The sequence below is a fragment of the Andrena cerasifolii genome, chromosome 7 (genome assembly GCF_050908995.1).
Source record: "Andrena cerasifolii isolate SP2316 chromosome 7, iyAndCera1_principal, whole genome shotgun sequence".
Classification (NCBI taxonomy): Eukaryota; Metazoa; Arthropoda; class Insecta; order Hymenoptera; family Andrenidae; genus Andrena; species Andrena cerasifolii.
In genome coordinates, this window is record NC_135124.1 from 3,597,564 (window position 1) to 3,613,956 (window position 16,393).

At 42.5% G+C, this 16,393-nt stretch overlaps 1 protein-coding gene across 1 annotated transcript in view; it reads left to right on the plus strand.

The window, feature by feature from the left end:
* The first annotated feature begins 1,783 nt into the window (after nucleotides 1–1,783).
* LOC143371201 (uncharacterized) overlaps nucleotides 1,784–16,393 on the plus strand; it is a 184,311-nt gene continuing 169,701 nt past the window's right edge. The window contains exon 1 of the mRNA XM_076816152.1: nucleotides 1,784–2,066. Within this exon, the coding sequence (XP_076672267.1) occupies nucleotides 1,973–2,066 (94 nt within the window). The 5' untranslated portion in view covers nucleotides 1,784–1,972. The remainder of the gene's footprint in view (nucleotides 2,067–16,393) is intronic.

The window sequence follows — 16,393 nt, forward strand, 5'->3', positions numbered from 1 at the left end:
GAAAAAATAAATCGTTAATATGGAGACATTTGATTCTATATTTTATTTCGAATCTTTTGTTTTTACATTCCATAAGCAGCAGTGGAAGAATATAACACTTTTTACCTTAAGGGGGTATTCTACCCAAAAATTCGTTATCTTTTGATTTTCTAATAGTTTAGGGTTTCGAAAATATATCCATAAAATATTAAGGTAAAATTCGTAGAACTCCCAGAGTTATAGGGGATTAAGGCCGCAGCGTGGCACGTAATCGTTCCCTCGACCCTTGTATCTAAAGACGCTGTGACTGCCAGCAGAGAAGAGAGCTGCCCAACATGATTTTTTTTAAGCTGAGGAAGGTTTCCTCTACGATCCTGGTATAGCAGATTAGGGATAAGTTACAGAAATTAGTCGTTATCTACCGTAACTTCAGTCGTATAGGTCGTAACTGCATGAAAAACTTTAAACGCGTTTTTCTCGAAACAATTTTTTTAAATCGGGCGCACATTTTTCTCAAAAACTACTGGACCGATTGAGTATGTGTACGTATAGCCTGAACTAGAATTATATCAATAGTTATAATACAACCCCCCTACACCTTGTTTTAGCTCAAGAAAAGTCGAAAAAATCAAATATCAATTTTTAAACAGCTGCGATTTCGGTAACAATGTCCGGACTTGGTTACATCTAGTTCGGGAGATAACTACACTCATATAGTTTAAAAAAATCTTTGGTATTTTCGTTTCAGATGCCTAGGACGGCCGCAATTCGTGCGGGCCGGTGGGGCCGGTTTTTGTTTACATAACCTGCGCTTCGGCGTGTACCTTGTACAAATTTCAATATAATGCATTCCAAAAAATTGTGTTGATAGTTCAAACACTGCTAAATATGTGTGCAAAACCCCTGCCCTGTAGGCGCGATAGGTTTTCCAGAATTAATTTCCAAATATCCCCTTCAAAAACGAGTGTCTAGACCAGAATACCCCCATATTTTTTTTTGAAAACGCTATAATTTTTCCGTAATTACTAATTCAATGATAATTCAAACTTCTGTCTTTTACATTTCGCACAAATAATAGTATAAACGTACCTTTAACGGTACATAAATTTCAAAATCATACAGCCTATTTCCGACAAGCATGTAACCATTTCCAAGTCTCCCTCCACGCCCTTGTCCACCTTCTCTCCCCTCCCTAACACCGCCAACTCAATAGGAATAGGATAGGATAGCAGCCAAGGCCGCGTTGTCCGCAATAATTTCGCCCAAGCACTGCGCGCAATTACAATGACAATAACAGCCTCCCGAGGAAAAGAGTGGCGCGCCAGGCAAACAGTGCCACTTGCCAGGAGGATGAAGCGGGATAGGGAGGAGAGAGAAGCGTACCGTAGAGGGGGAAAAGGAGCGACAGAAGAGGGGCCTTACCGGCTCGCCTCTGGCCTCTCTCTCGATACACCTTTCTCCGGTTCCCAACACCCGGCGGCGGGCCTTGCTTCTCCTTCAGTCCTCACCGGGACACAGACAAAGTTACGCACCCGGAGAAAGGTCAATCGGTCGGCTGCTCCGCTCGTCGAGTACCAGAGCTCTTGTTAGCCGCTCTGTCCGGTGATCAGGTGGAAAAATTTTCGTTCCCGTGGAATCGCTTGAAAACAGGACCCACCGCCGTCCGTCCTCAGTTCATCGATTTTCAATTCTCTCTCCTCTATTCGCATCTCGATATTCCGGAGTTCTTCTGTTCGTTTCGTTTCTTCTTATCCTCCTACATATCCGCACGCGATCGGGAAACATAGTCGCGAGGCTGCGGATAAGTCAGGAAACGGGCGCTCCGCGATCGGGCAAGGTGATACCGAAGTGTGCAAACACGTTCACAGTTGCCTTCTTGTCGATCGGTTTTTGGTGCTCATGTAACGGACTACGTCTCCATCCGGGTTGCTTTACATGAAAGTGCACGTCCTCTGGTAATACCTTGGCGCAACACCGTGCGACTGGAAAACAGATGGGTGAAGACATGTGGAGGCTCTGGTTCACGAAACTGCTACTGCTGGCGGCTGTACTGCTCGCCGCTGCCGCTGTGGAAACGCGATTCGAGGGTGAGTCCTATCAAGACTTTATCGTCCACTCTTTTCCTCGGCCGGTTCGCATGGAGCATAGTGCGAATTCATCCCTGCCGGGCAAAATTAACCCGCTGTATATCGTGAAACTGTCAGGTAATCCTAGCAGATCTCGTATATTCTCATGAGATGAGATTCTTTTGAGCCTGTCGCAAGGGGATTGTTAATCCCTAGCGGCGAAGTGTCACGGGACCCCAGGAAATGAGACGTTTGAACGATTCTCGCGAATGATTCTCGCAAGTTCCTCATAAACGACAGTCGCGTTTTGTCGCAGCGAAGAGATTATCCAGTTCTTTGATACCTCGCCAGCCGCGGCGGTTGGAAACGCGCTAAACACTTTCTAATTCGTCGCCCCGAGAAGGGAAGAAAGACTTGTCGCGGAACGCGTTGTGCAATTCGCGATGCAGGAAGACCGTTCCAAGCAAACTGTCAGCTTTGGAGTGATTGCATTTGACCACTTTCGAAGAGCGAGTGTCGACGAGCTGTGTTTCTTTAGCGAATCCGGAGGCAATGGAATACGGGACCGCGTTTAACGATAATTCCTCTGGTAACAGCTGTTCTTCCGCGTGGTTGGCAAGATAACGTCGTTGTTTCCCATTAATAGTACATCCACGCCTAAGTGGCGCGTGTAGCTCTCACCGAAGGGATTGTCCTGCGCGAGCAACTGCCTTTCTGCAATTAGGATGCATGATGTCGATGCAACGTGACAGACCCTGACACACGCCCTAAGAGTCGTGAGATTTAAACGTCGTTATAAGCGGGGGAGAATAGAATTAGCTTCGCATAGACCATTCACGTGAATGAATAATAGTAACAATGACTTTGTTGCATCGTATCCACTAACATATGTACAGTTGCTCCAAAACTTCAGTGAACACCTACGTAGCAAGACAAAAGTTCTCGGGAAAATAAATACAATAACGAGTAGTTTTGAACGAAAATACTATAGTTACGAAGCCCGGAATATGTCTCAATAAATAATTCATAAAAAGACGTAAAAACAACATAATATATTTGTGCAGATTTCAGTGACACAAAATTGAAAGTATGAATAAAAAAACATGTAGTAATATTATAGAGATAATAAGAAGCTATAATACTCAAGAATGAGGTGTTTAAACAAATCAAAGTGTTGAGGGTAACGCATGTTAGAGGCAATAAAAATGAAATAAAATTATGGTGCATAGGGAAAGGAAGCTTAAAATTTACTAGAGGTGGAATAGACAAATTTAGGTCAAATTTTATGAAAGAACTGTCATTAGATTGTATAGAGAGGTTCAATGGAAACATATTCCCTGAACCAAGCAACTTATAAATAATGCAATAAAGATAAAGAATCAATGTCTGGTGGAAACCCTGTGAATATTCATCGGGGAAAGACACAAAAATGGTCCTATCTGAGGCTTGGAAGAATTTTAAATTGAATTGATACGGGTCTGGTGTTAGTGAATGGAATTAATTTTGATGATCGCGTTGCATAGGTTACGTGGAATTAACGTTAACAGCTAGAAATACATTACGAAGGATAATGCCACGTACGGAGGTGTAACGTAACGGTGTACGCGACGTATTGTTACATTGTTCGTACATTGTCGTGGCTAAAATGACTCAGAAAATACATAAAAAGAAAAGCTGTGTACCTGAGGAAACAGCAGCAAGTTTGTCGAAAATAGCTCTCTCAATTATACTTTGCGATGTTTTCCTATAAATATCAAAATAAATTATATGCACAACAAGGATGCAAATGTTAAAATGTACGTACTAAAAGCTTGTATAAAATACATAAAGATGTAGCAGAATAGCATAAAAGCAATACAGAAATATTTGCAGATGACTTCTCGCTATTTTCGTAAAAGAAACAGATAAATTACGAGAGAAAAAATCTTATACAAGAAGTGTTAAATTAATTAAATGCTGTCTAAATGCCTTGTAAATAATTCTTTCAGGTATAAAATTAATGGATATGAGGCGAGAAGGTTATAAATATACAAGATAAGTAAATGTCAAAACAAGTTAAAAAAATTCTTAATATGCGAATTTAAATGTTCCGCGAAAACAAATTAAAAATGTAGAAACACCTCGACTACTCTTGTAGCAAATTAATTACAGAAAAAAGCGGCAACGATAGCGTTCCAAATAATCATCAAAATACACCACATCTGAAGAGACGTTATGCAAAGGCATGGCAGAAAAAAATATGTCGATGAAATTATCCGAAAAGGAAAAACTTTCCGATTGTATGTACGTTGAAGAATGTTTGAAACATGGTTAATTTGTACACGACGAGTAACCTCAAACCTGTCGCAGAGTTCACTCGTTTGAGCAGGTGATTCAACAGCTTTAAAAAGAAATACAAGTCGCCAAATTAATTCATTTGATTTCAACGGGTGTCACAGGTAATCCTTGTCGTTGCAAGAACAATTGCTCCCATCAATTTTCAACAGTAAATGAAACCGACTTTTAACGAGACCAATGCATAATCCGACTGAAACTGGGATCCTCGGACCACGTGTACGGTAGAAGATAATGCCGATGCTTTGTCTGTTACAAACGGTATAACGGTTTGCGCAGCTTATGGTGCTCAGTGGCGCCGCATTTCACTCAGGCATCCGCTTCTTCGATTCCTCGATCGAATCCTCGATCGGCGATCATGTCAAACGTACTTATAGTGCCTATCCGAGATATAGTGACTTAGGTGTGAAGTCCCTCAGCGGGGTCTTACCCGACACCCTGCTGGGCACTGGCCGCTAAACGTACCCCTCTACTGCCTCTTGCAGGACTGTACTTAGAGAAGACCAGGACAAAACCGGGGCCCTAACAGAAAATAAAACAGAAATTGAAGATACTGTTTATCATTATTAAAAGACATCAATTAAGCATTGATTAATTATTATATTGATTCACAAATTCTCCACTACTGTTCTAATGCAGTACATACATACCTTACTAAAATGCATTTGTATTTAATATGAGACAATTTTTAATAGCCAGTAGCAAAGCTTAATTTATGTCTTTTAATAATTATAAACCGTATCTTCAATTTCTGTTTTATTTTCTGTTAGGGTCCGGGTTTTGTCCTGGTCTTCTCTAAATAGAGTCCAGTAAGAGGTAGTAGGGGGGCACGTTTAGCGGCTAGTACCCAGCAAGGTGTCGGGTAAGTCCCCGCTGAGGGACTTCACACCCAAGTCACTATATCTCGGGTAGGCGCTATATATTCCACTGCATTCTGCCCCAAACGATCCCAGTTCGCCAGTGGATTTCAGCGGGATATCCGCGAAATTTCCGTGTTTGCAACATCTGTTTCCATCCAGACGTATCTGGGGACGGCTTTACGAACGATTAATTTCGCTATCGACGCGCCTTGCTAGAACGATGCCTCGCGTATTTATTAAATTAACATGCATGCGATCATTCGCCAGCACGAGCCAGCATACGATTCCTCGATTATGCACTTTCCGAGCGGAATCGCGGACGATGACTCGAAGCTCAGTGGGACGTGAACTGTTCGCGGGATTAGGAAAACAAACTACGATTCCTTTGCCACGATCCTTAACTGAACGTGTCGGTGGCGAGGTGGCCGCGAATCACTCTTCCCGCATTTTCATCTCCTAAGTAGTCGTGTCTTATTCGTTGTGAGATAGGGGGAGTTACGTTTGCCGCGCGGAACGCAGGAGGTCCGTTGCATTATTAGACGCGAGTTTACTGGCGACGGTTGGCCTTGCGGACATTACCTGCGCCTTCCATTCACTGCTGCAAAACAGGATAAAGGTCTGGGCACACTTATCAGGTCCGTGCCGTGTCAGTGTAACTGGTAAAAGGTATCGTTTGCTTGTTTTGGAATGGAGCAGTTCACACTTGTCAGTTCCGTATGCGCGCAGTGAAATTGCGGATGTCTCTTCATACACGTCAGTTCCGTGCCGTCAGTGTCGGTCTTAAAAGATGTCGTTTCCTTGTGTAGGAGTAGTCCGTGAGGGTGAATATCATTACACACAGTTAACAATAACGATGCCTAAATTTATTAACAATGGTGCTGAAATAACAAGATCCCACAATTTGTGACGCACACCGTATGAACGAAACGACTCGCTCGACGGCTGGATGTCTTCTGCCGATTTCCAAGGACGCTCAACGATCGTCCGGAAAGCCGAGAGTGGGTGGAAAATACCCAAACCGTTTTTAAGGGAAAGTCCTTTTCCCACGATACCTTCAAGCAGGGTGTCAAGGCTATCGCGACCGTACCGAGGCGTCCTGGCCATCGTCACGTTCATTGCCTACGCCTCGGCCCGGTCACCTGCGGTACGCACTTGAGTGAGGGACCGTCTAACCCTGAGAAATTAAATCTTTCTCTAGCTCGACAGTCCGCTACACTTGCTTTACAATGGGACAGTGCACATGCACACTTGCCCGTGTCACTGACGTCAGTGTCGAATCTGCATTCTGTATCCGTACCCTGAAGCTCAAATTCGTTGGCCACGAGATTCTAGCTATTTCACTGACGCTGTCTTCAAATCGCTTGAATGGGCCTTTTTTCATGACCCCGATGGGTTCTCGGGTCAAAGTTCTCGAACGACGTGCTTCGGGAGTCCTAGACGCTAGAGCAGCGATGATAGGCGGTTCGAGGACGCGAGCTATGGATATAGCGTGTTCTACGAGCCGCGCGGAAGGGGGTGCTCGAAGCCAATGAAGCAGCGGGCATACAACGGATAGGGAAGACTCTAGTAGTGTGCCCTTAGGCCCTAAAGGTGAAGTTCCACGGCGCGTGGCTCGGCGAGTCGGCTTGGTGACTCAGGCGAGCGCGAGTTGGCGAGCCTCGCGCCGTGGAACTTCACCTTAAGGTTAAGGGTACGAGCCTACACGCACACTACTAATTGTAAGTAGAGTGTTCCCTATCCGTCGCATGCCCGCCGCTTCGTTGGCTTCGAGCACCCTCTTCCGCGCGGCACGTAGAAGACGCTATGGATGCTCGCGTCCTCGGACCGACCATCGGGGCATCATTGCCCTAGAGTCATAATACAGCAGTAGGCCATTCAGGATAGAAAATTGCCAATTTCTATATTTCATATTAGATCTTCATAGAAGTATCATCAATGGATGGCTGGTGTTTTTCTGATGAAAATGTCACCACACGTAATATAATTCTGATTATTTTTAATGATTGTAATGAGCCGGAGCAGGCCAGCTGTAGAGTGCGGATACCTTTGACTAGTCGTCAGTGAAGACGGTACGGACACGGGACTCATATGTGTGCGCAGACCTTACACCGTCGTTTGCCGTGGATCTCCTCTAAGCCGGGTCCAGACCTGAATGAGTATACGCTGAGCAGGCTGAGCGCGCACGATTATTCTGATGTGGACGGGTGAAACGGTAGCCAGGACCGCATGCTTCTACGTCAGAAAGGGTGAACGTGAACGCTAATGCTAGTGTGGACGTGTCATTCGCGGTGACTCGGTGCATGCCACCCGACTCGCGAATGCCGGCGAAGGCACATGACTGTTGTCGGTTTTCTTCCGCACATCAGAGAGAGTTTGGAGTGCATTGCGTTCAGCGTGGAAGATAGAAGCAGATGTGATACTTTTCTAAAATCCTCGATGTCTCGGATATTCATGATATTGATATATATGGTAGTCCATATGAAATTAGGGAGGGTTAGGTCCTCGTTTTTGCAGATTCGAAATTGTTTAAAAAATACAAATCTTCAAAGTTACCTGCTTTCGGTGATTTTTACGAAACCCGCCTACAGAAATTAATTTTAATGACCTAAATTTTTTTTTTAATCATGAAGGATGGATCTGTGTGAATGAATTTCATCCATTGCTAATATTGTCATAAGTAGTTAATCAAAAATCTAAAAATGACATTTTCAACAATATAATGCAATTACCATATGATAGACTTTAAAGCTCTATTTTTCTGAATAATTTGTCTTTCTTTTCTTCACTGCACCCTGCATTGTTCTTAATTCATACATCCTGACCGACTCGCTGTTGTGTTAAAAAATCACACGAAACTATTTTTAACGAATTCAGCTTGAAACGATATAAATCAATTTTTCCTGAAATTTCCTTCATTATGGTCCGAATTACGTCGTTCTTGGTGTTAGTTTCATCGGCGAAACATAAGGAATCAATCCTCGTTGTTACGCTATGCGCCAGGTTGCCGCCAATAGACAAGGATCGTCCCCAACCTGTGACAAAGGACCAACTCATAACTTCTCGTTAGGTCCACCCGTTGCACCTTTCCCGATAGATTCTAGCGCTAGATCTTCTCTTTGACCCTTCGCAACAGATCTTAGCGCTAGATCTCCCAAGAGGATCTTCCCGCCAAATCTTCCCGCCAGACTTTTCCGCCAAAAAACCAGGAAAGCGTCGTGCCCTCAAGGGGTATAAAACCCCAAAAGCTCCACCGACACCAGAGACTCCAGTACGGACCACCGACTCAAACACATCGTCATTGGGTTACCCTTAAGCACGGTTTTCATCTTGCAACAAAAGTCTATCTCAATAAACTCTAAACGTTACTGAGAAAGCACGAGTGCCTTCTCTACCTCGTAACAACGTCGTTTTCGCAAAGATCTGATGAGAAATGCGGAACTCTGGGACATTTCTGACTTTTTAAAGGTATTCCAACCGTTTCGAGGGTCGAAACCCGTAAAATTCGGTGAGGCACTGCGGGGGGTTGTCATCGCCACGGGGTACCAGGCGGCACCTCTGACAGGCGTCGCTGGAGAATCACCCTGTATTGGTAAACAGGATGCCTCGGAGGGTTGAGCTGTAAGTTTATTTAGCTAATCACACCATCTTTACGACTGCGGAGTGGGCTAAGCTAAGCACAGCAGTTGGTGAAGAAAGACGCAATGGCACTTTCGACAGTTTCGACCCCTTTGCATGCGTCATTCGTGCGCGCTCAGCCTGCTCAGCGTATACGCATTCAGGTCTGGACGCGGACGCGGCTGGATTCCTACGAGGCAGCAAGCGGCCCGCTCGTTCGTCTTCTTGGTGAAAGAGTCGTCTGCGGTTCGTGAATATGTAATATACGATATTATCGGGCCCGTACGGGCGGTGTGCAGGTTGCAAAATGCCGTCGTAACTGCGATCTTATCACGGCCGCAGTTTGTTTCGACCGCGTATTCGATGATCCATCTCCGCCACCCCCTCGACGCACGGTACTATTCGCGAGATATCTACCCCTAGTGGTTGGCGTTAGCGCGGGGACGTTGGTTTGTTGGGATTTTTCAAGATGATTGCTGTGATTACCACGTTGGCTGCGCCACTTTGTCTCGAACCATTAAGTGATGGCCTTCAAAGTATAACCTAGCTAATCTTCGAAAGGGGATTTCCCATGAGTTAATTAAAAACACACTGGGTGATTGCAGATAATGGAAAGGGGTGCATCTCTTCTTTAAGTGAAAATAAAAGGGATTGATTCAGATTTACCTGACAGTGATGCGTCTGCAAATTGAAATTCCAAGAGATTCGTAATGGAATCAATACTTCTTGGTATGTACGTTACTCGCTTCTCTCTCACCTCTCTTCTATAAATCGCCTCGCTTGCTAACTGTTTTATGTTCCGCACTGTAATACTTTCGGCCGATGCAGCGTTCTTCTTGATTTCGGGAAGAAATCTTTTGCAGTCTATTTAAAAAGTTCGGATGGATTGAATGCGTGCTGGACGCTAGTGGCGGGCAACATGCAGTCTGCTTTAGTCTTCGACGGACTATCTTTGCCGAATCTTTCGATACGCGACATTATTCGTGAGATATCGACCCTTTGCTGTGATTACCACGTTGGTTGCGTGACATTTTCTTAAACCGTACATGTAACTACGATAGGGCTCTTACTTTTCGCGGGTTTCCGGTTACCCGGGTACCCGCTGAACCGGGTCCTACCTGGTTAGGGCTGGGTGCTACCCGGGTGTGCGGGTAATATGGTTACGATTACCCGATACCCGGGTGTGCGGGTAATATGGTTACGATTACCCGATACCCGGGTGTGCGGGTAATATGGTTACGATTACCCGATACCCGGGTGTGCGGGAAATATGGTTACGATTACCCGATACTCGTGTTATACGGGTAATCGACGAAATACCGGTTATCGCAGTGGATCGTAACAAACATTACACCTGTCTTATATTTACCTGTAATCTGTAAAACATTTCAACATGAAAGAAAAAATAGAAATTAAAAATATTGTATTTCGTAAAGTAATGTGTAATAGAAAATTAATATAAAAAGGGCTCGACTATTTTAGCTTAAATAGCTAGAGGAGATATATTTTGTTAAACTGTTTTATTCTACTACGTATGTATATATTTACTGATCCCCTTAGGGTTACAGGGTATTCCGGCGCAACTTAGCCTACCTTATCCTTCTACGCCGCTTCTCGCTACTTAAGACTAGCCACGCTATTTAATATTTACATAATATTAGAGGATTTTTAAAAACCACACTAGACCTTAAGCAAAACGCAAAACTGTTTATTCTAGTATTAAATACGTATCGTAGCATTATCGCTAATGAAACTTGACCTCTTATTATACCTTTTTGTTTCGTGAATATTGTTAGTTATAAATTACTAGTAATATATGAGACACTTTCATTTTTTCGACGTGCATAACAGTATTTCCGTAGTCCGTTTTTGTTCTCAGGTCCGCGATTTCCGTTGCGTGGTTGCTATGAGCTGTGTTACCCGTATCATACGAGTATCGAGTATCCGTAACCGTATTACCCGCAGACCCGGGTTGCGCCTGAGTAACCGTATTGCCCGCAGACCCGGGTTGCGCCCGGGTAACCGTATTGCGCGCAGACCCGGTTTGCGCCCGGGTAACCGTATTACCCGCAGACCCGGGTTGCGCCCGGGTAACCGTATTACCCGCAGACCCGGGTTGCGCCCGGGTAACCGTATTACCCGCAGACCCGGGTTGCGCCCGGGTAACCGTGTATCACCCGGGTTGCGCCCGGGTAACCGTGTATCACCCGGGTTGCGCCCGGGTAACCGTGTATCACCCGGGTAACCGTATTACCCGCAGACTCGGGTTGCGCCCGGGTAACCGTATTGCCCGCAGACCTGGGTTGCGCCCGGGTAACCGTATTACCCGCAGACCCGGGTTGCGCCCGGATAACCGTGTATCACCCGGGTAACCGTATTACCCGCAGACCCGGGTTGCGCCCGGGTAACCGTGTATCACCCGCAGACCCGGGTTGCGCCCGGGTAACCGTGTATCACCCGCAGACCCGGGTTGCGCCTGGGTAACCGTGTATCACCCGGGTAATTGTATTACCCGCAGACCCGGGTCGCACCCGGGTAACCGTATTACCCGCAGACGCGGGTTGCGCCCGGGTAATCGTATTGCCCGTAGACCCGGGTTGCGTCCGGGTAACCGTATTGCCCGCAGACCCGGGTTGCGCCCGGGTAACCGTATTACCCGCAGACCCGGGTTGCGCCCGGGTAACCGTGTATCACCCGGGTAACCGTATTACCCGCAGACCCGGGTTGCGCCCGGGTAACCGTATTACCCGCAGACCCGGGTTGCGCCCGGGTAACCGTATTACCCGCAGACCCGGGTTGCGCCCGGGTAACCGTGTATCACCCGGGTAACCGTATTACCCGCAGACCCGGGTTGCGCCCGGGTAACCGTTTATCACCCGATTAACCAAGTACCCGGGTCACCGGGTATCAAGATCCCTAAACTACGAATATCCAAAAACGGAGTTTGCACAGTTTTTTTTTATACCCGTTGAAAGTTTACAAGTGATTCACATTCCAGTAAATTTCATCAATAAAGTAGTGCGTTGATATTATTAGGTTGCTAATTACGAGGACATCGATTTATCGCCATAATCTGAGCATCGACATTTGTAATTTACACTGCTTCTAGGTTATAATTTGGAATATCTTCAGCATTCAATAATTTTCTCTCGGTAAAAATGTTCCACAAAACTTGTCAACGCATTAACGATTGTATTATTTGAGTAAAGAATATTAAATTTGAAGAAGTGTATGAAGATAAATTGAATTTTCTCTTTGCAACCACAAAATGTTGGGTTCCATCTCATTATTTTAATTACAAACCATAGAAAACAAATGTGGAAAAGCATCAAAGTAATATCAACACTCCAAAGCGATCATTCGAGTTGTCAAACTACAAATAATAGAAGTGTACTGTCTTCGCAAAAATTCACAAGGACTTAGAAAATCTGATCCACAGGTTTTGATGTCATATGCGATTCTCACCAGGACATTCACTTTCGTACTTGCTCTGGTAGATGTTTGCCGTCGTAGCTGACAATAAGTGACGATCGTCGCCTAGCGACCTAGTGGGGAGATGTTCTTCTTGGTAGATCGTTCGTCGAGTCAGCAGTTCAGCAGTGCATCGATCGTTCTGACCTAAGGTGAATGTCCCAATTCCTGCTGATGTCCCATTTCTCATCATTTCGTATTTTTCTTATTATTATATGCGTTACGTTTCTACTATAGTTGCAAGAAAATAATTCTAAAGTATTTAAACATTTACGCTAGTGTTGAACGAGCTTGGGGCAATACATACATCGCTATTTTTCATGAGCAAAAATAAGGACATTTAGCGCATTATATATTTAATTATATATTAAATTACTAATATTTAACATTCTTGAAAAATCTTTCTTAAATAGTTTTTGAATTGGTTGATTTATTATTAAAGAATTATTCAATTACTCTGCAAATTTTGATCACAAAATAATTTTTTATACCTTCTTTATGACGAGTTATCTCTTAAATGAGCAGAAATTGGGACATTCACCTTCCTTGCCAATAAACCAATCCACATATTTTCAGTAAATTATATCCATACTTATCGTTAGTTTCGCCCTATCATCCGCCTACACTCTTGTTTGAACAGCTACAAGAAACTAACGAAATAAAAACAGAAATTAAGCATGCGAGAACATATTTTGTACAATGTTACTAAACAATTTTGTTCACGTTTTAGATCATTGTATTCTATTTTCATATAAGAAATAAGAAAAAAGATTTCCTCGTTATCGTTATTCGTCAGGATTGATAGAAATTATTGGAAAGAAATCGTCTCTTAGGTATCGCGAAGAACCCTGGTGTTCTCCATACGGAATATCCCAAGGGGAAAGTTTTCGATTGATGAAGTGCCGTTTAATGCAAGTGGAAATCTCGGTCATAGGCCGTGAGAAAAGTGATTCCAAGTTTCGTTGCCTTTCCTGGTCGATCGAGGATCTTGTGAAAATTAAACTGAAAGCTAAATAATCTAGTAGCTAACATATTCTGCTAGGATCGGACTTTGTAAAGCAGCTATGACTCGCAACATCACAAAACAATCCTTTCACCAACACGAAAGCCACCTCTTTAAAGAATCTTGCAGAAAAATTTGTAGGTACTAAAATCAAATAAAATTTAATTGTTCATTAATTAATTACTACCTCTCATTATACAGCAAGTGGTGGAAAATCTCACCTATTAACCAATTAATCTTCTTTTATCGTACACAGAAAATTCGATTACACATACACTGTTCTGACAAAATACCTTATCACTTATCTTATTTCCAAACTGTCGTTGATTTTTAGGTACAGCACGAACAACAGTAAGACTATTACACAATTGCTGAATTGGTTAGAAGAAATTCAAAATTAATTTTCATATTTCGAACACCTTGCCCATTAATTAATTTCTCAAAGTGCACAGAAGGGAATAACCTTGTCCCGATTAAATACAACTATTTCACCGCTAAAAATACAGGAGAAACGAACAAAATAAATAAACGAAAGCTGGCAGAATAAAGAAATATCGCAGTTCGTTACCTCGGACAAAAGAGGGAACTATATACACCGCTGCGACAGTATCCCAACGTTCTTTCCTGGCCTTTGTCTGGTTCTTTGGCAAATTACTCTCGCCTCTCCCCCCACCCCTCCCCCGCGCCCGGGTACTTTCTCCATTCGATGGAAAAAGCAACCGATGCCACCGAACTCGCGAGAAACGAGACTTCTGTCCGCTTTGCGCAAGTTTCTGGCATGCCTTTTAAAGGAAGAATGCCTTTTTCGAGTTGCATTTAATTTGTTGACGTGCCGCGCCGCAACGCTGGATCAACGTGGCCGTCCACGTCCTTACGCGTATTTCGTAGCCCCGTTTAACCAGCCAGTGATCCAAGAATGCTCAACTTACGTGTTTCCCAGGAACTCGAGGTTACGTTATTCCTGAATTTTCATGTTGCTGACTATTAATTAGTTGGACAGAAGAAGAGTGATTTTTGCTCTACTATACTGATCTGTTGCTGGTACTTTCAGTTCTCCTGTTTTGAGCTACAAGTTTTGCGAATTTTTAGCGATAAACTAACAATTAGCAATTTATGTAATCGTTGTATCGCAGTTTCTTAGATGCTTGTTGCATTTATTTCTCACCAATCTGCTAATATTGAGTGTCGAATAGCATTGTCACCAATCGTAATTATGCTATTGCAACAAATACCTGTTCACTAGGGCGCACAGTGTATATGGACGGAAGTCAAGAATCCGAAGTGTTTGATCCACAAATTCTTGTATCTTAAAATGTTAATGATGGAACGTAGGTTTCAATGTTAACCATAACTTCTGCTGAATATTTACTAATTTGTTATGAAAAGTGATACTAGAAATTCATTACAAATTTCGGTGCATTTTTTTCAAACACGTGCCATCGGCAGAATGTTTATGTTTTTCATTTGGTTTTTATAAGTCGTGTTTAATACTGTCATACCTTCAAAACTGCCGAGTCAGTTTTTTACAATACTAACAATTTGTACTAATTCTTTATGTTAAATGTTTATCAATTTCGATGGGAGTTTTAAAAAAATACCAAAAAATACCTCCGCGATTTTTTGTATATTAATTTAGGGATCATTAAACTTTATATTAACGTCAATTTCGACTGCTCGAATTTGCACGAAACAGAAAAAGTAGCCAAAATAATTATTAAGACGTTCACCGCTCCGGCCCTTAGCCTAGTCGCTGGGGCTCCTCTCGTGCGTCCCGCCAAGGCATAAGACACTTCTGTTAGTCTAAACATTCTCCTTTTCTCATTGTGCATATAATTGATTTAGAAAATATATTAAAAAAATCGAATAACTGTTAATTTTTTAACCTTTGTCCCGAAAATCTATATGCTCTAAAGTCTAAACAATCGATTCAATTTTTTCAAGCATTTCCGATAAACTGATAACAATGTTTTTCAAACAAAAGTTAGTCAGTAACCATGCGAGAACAAACTGTAACCGAAAAAATTGGCAAAAACCTTTTTATTTAATAAAAAAATAAGATCGCTTTAATTTTGTAAATGTAATTTTATTTTAATTTTTTTCATCAATCCATGCATCTTTGTATCCTCTTTAAAAAAAGTATTATGGTACTTAGGTGGAAAACTGATTAATTCAGAAGTTATGAGTTTTGTCCCGGCCGCCCATATACTTCGACAAACTGTGGGGCGTAGCGATACTATAGGCGAAAATTTAAATTCGAATTTTCAGTTAGCCTGGGTGCGGGATAGTTGTCTTTTGATTAATGAAACACATCTTTAAAAATTTTTCGAAATATATTCATGTCTGCAGGTTCCTTTTCCTCCTAAAAATGATTATATAATCATACTATATAGTCGAAAATTTAAATTTTAATTCTTAGTTGTCCTGGGTGCGGGATAGTGGTCCTTTGATTAACCAAACACAAGTGTAAAAAAATTTTGGAAAAATATTCATGTCTGCAGGTTCCTTTTTCTCCTAAAAATGATTATATAATCATACTATATAGTCGAAAAATTAAATTTTAATTCTTAGTTGTCCTGGGTGCGGGATAGTTGTCTTTTGATTAACCAAACAGAGGTGTAAACAAATTTTGGAAAAATATTCATGTCTGCAGGTTCTTTTTTCTCCTAAAAATGATTATATAATCATACTATATAGTCGAAAATTTAAATTTTAATTCTTAGTTGTCCTGGGTGCGGGATAGTTGTCTTTTGATTAACCAAACACAAGTGTAAACAAATTTTGGAAAAATATTCATGTCTGCAGGTTCTTTTTTCTCCTAAAAATGATTATATAATCATACTATATAGTCGAAAATTTAAATTTTAATTCTTAGTTGTCCTGGGTGCGGGATAGTTGTCTTTTGATTAACCAAACACAAGTGTAAACAAATTTTGGAAAAATATTCATGTCTCCAGGTTCCTTTTTCTCCTAAAAATGATTATATGATCATACTATATAGGTGAAAATTTAAATTTGACTTTTCAGTTGGCCTAGGTGCGGGATAGTTGTCTTTTGATTAACCAAAC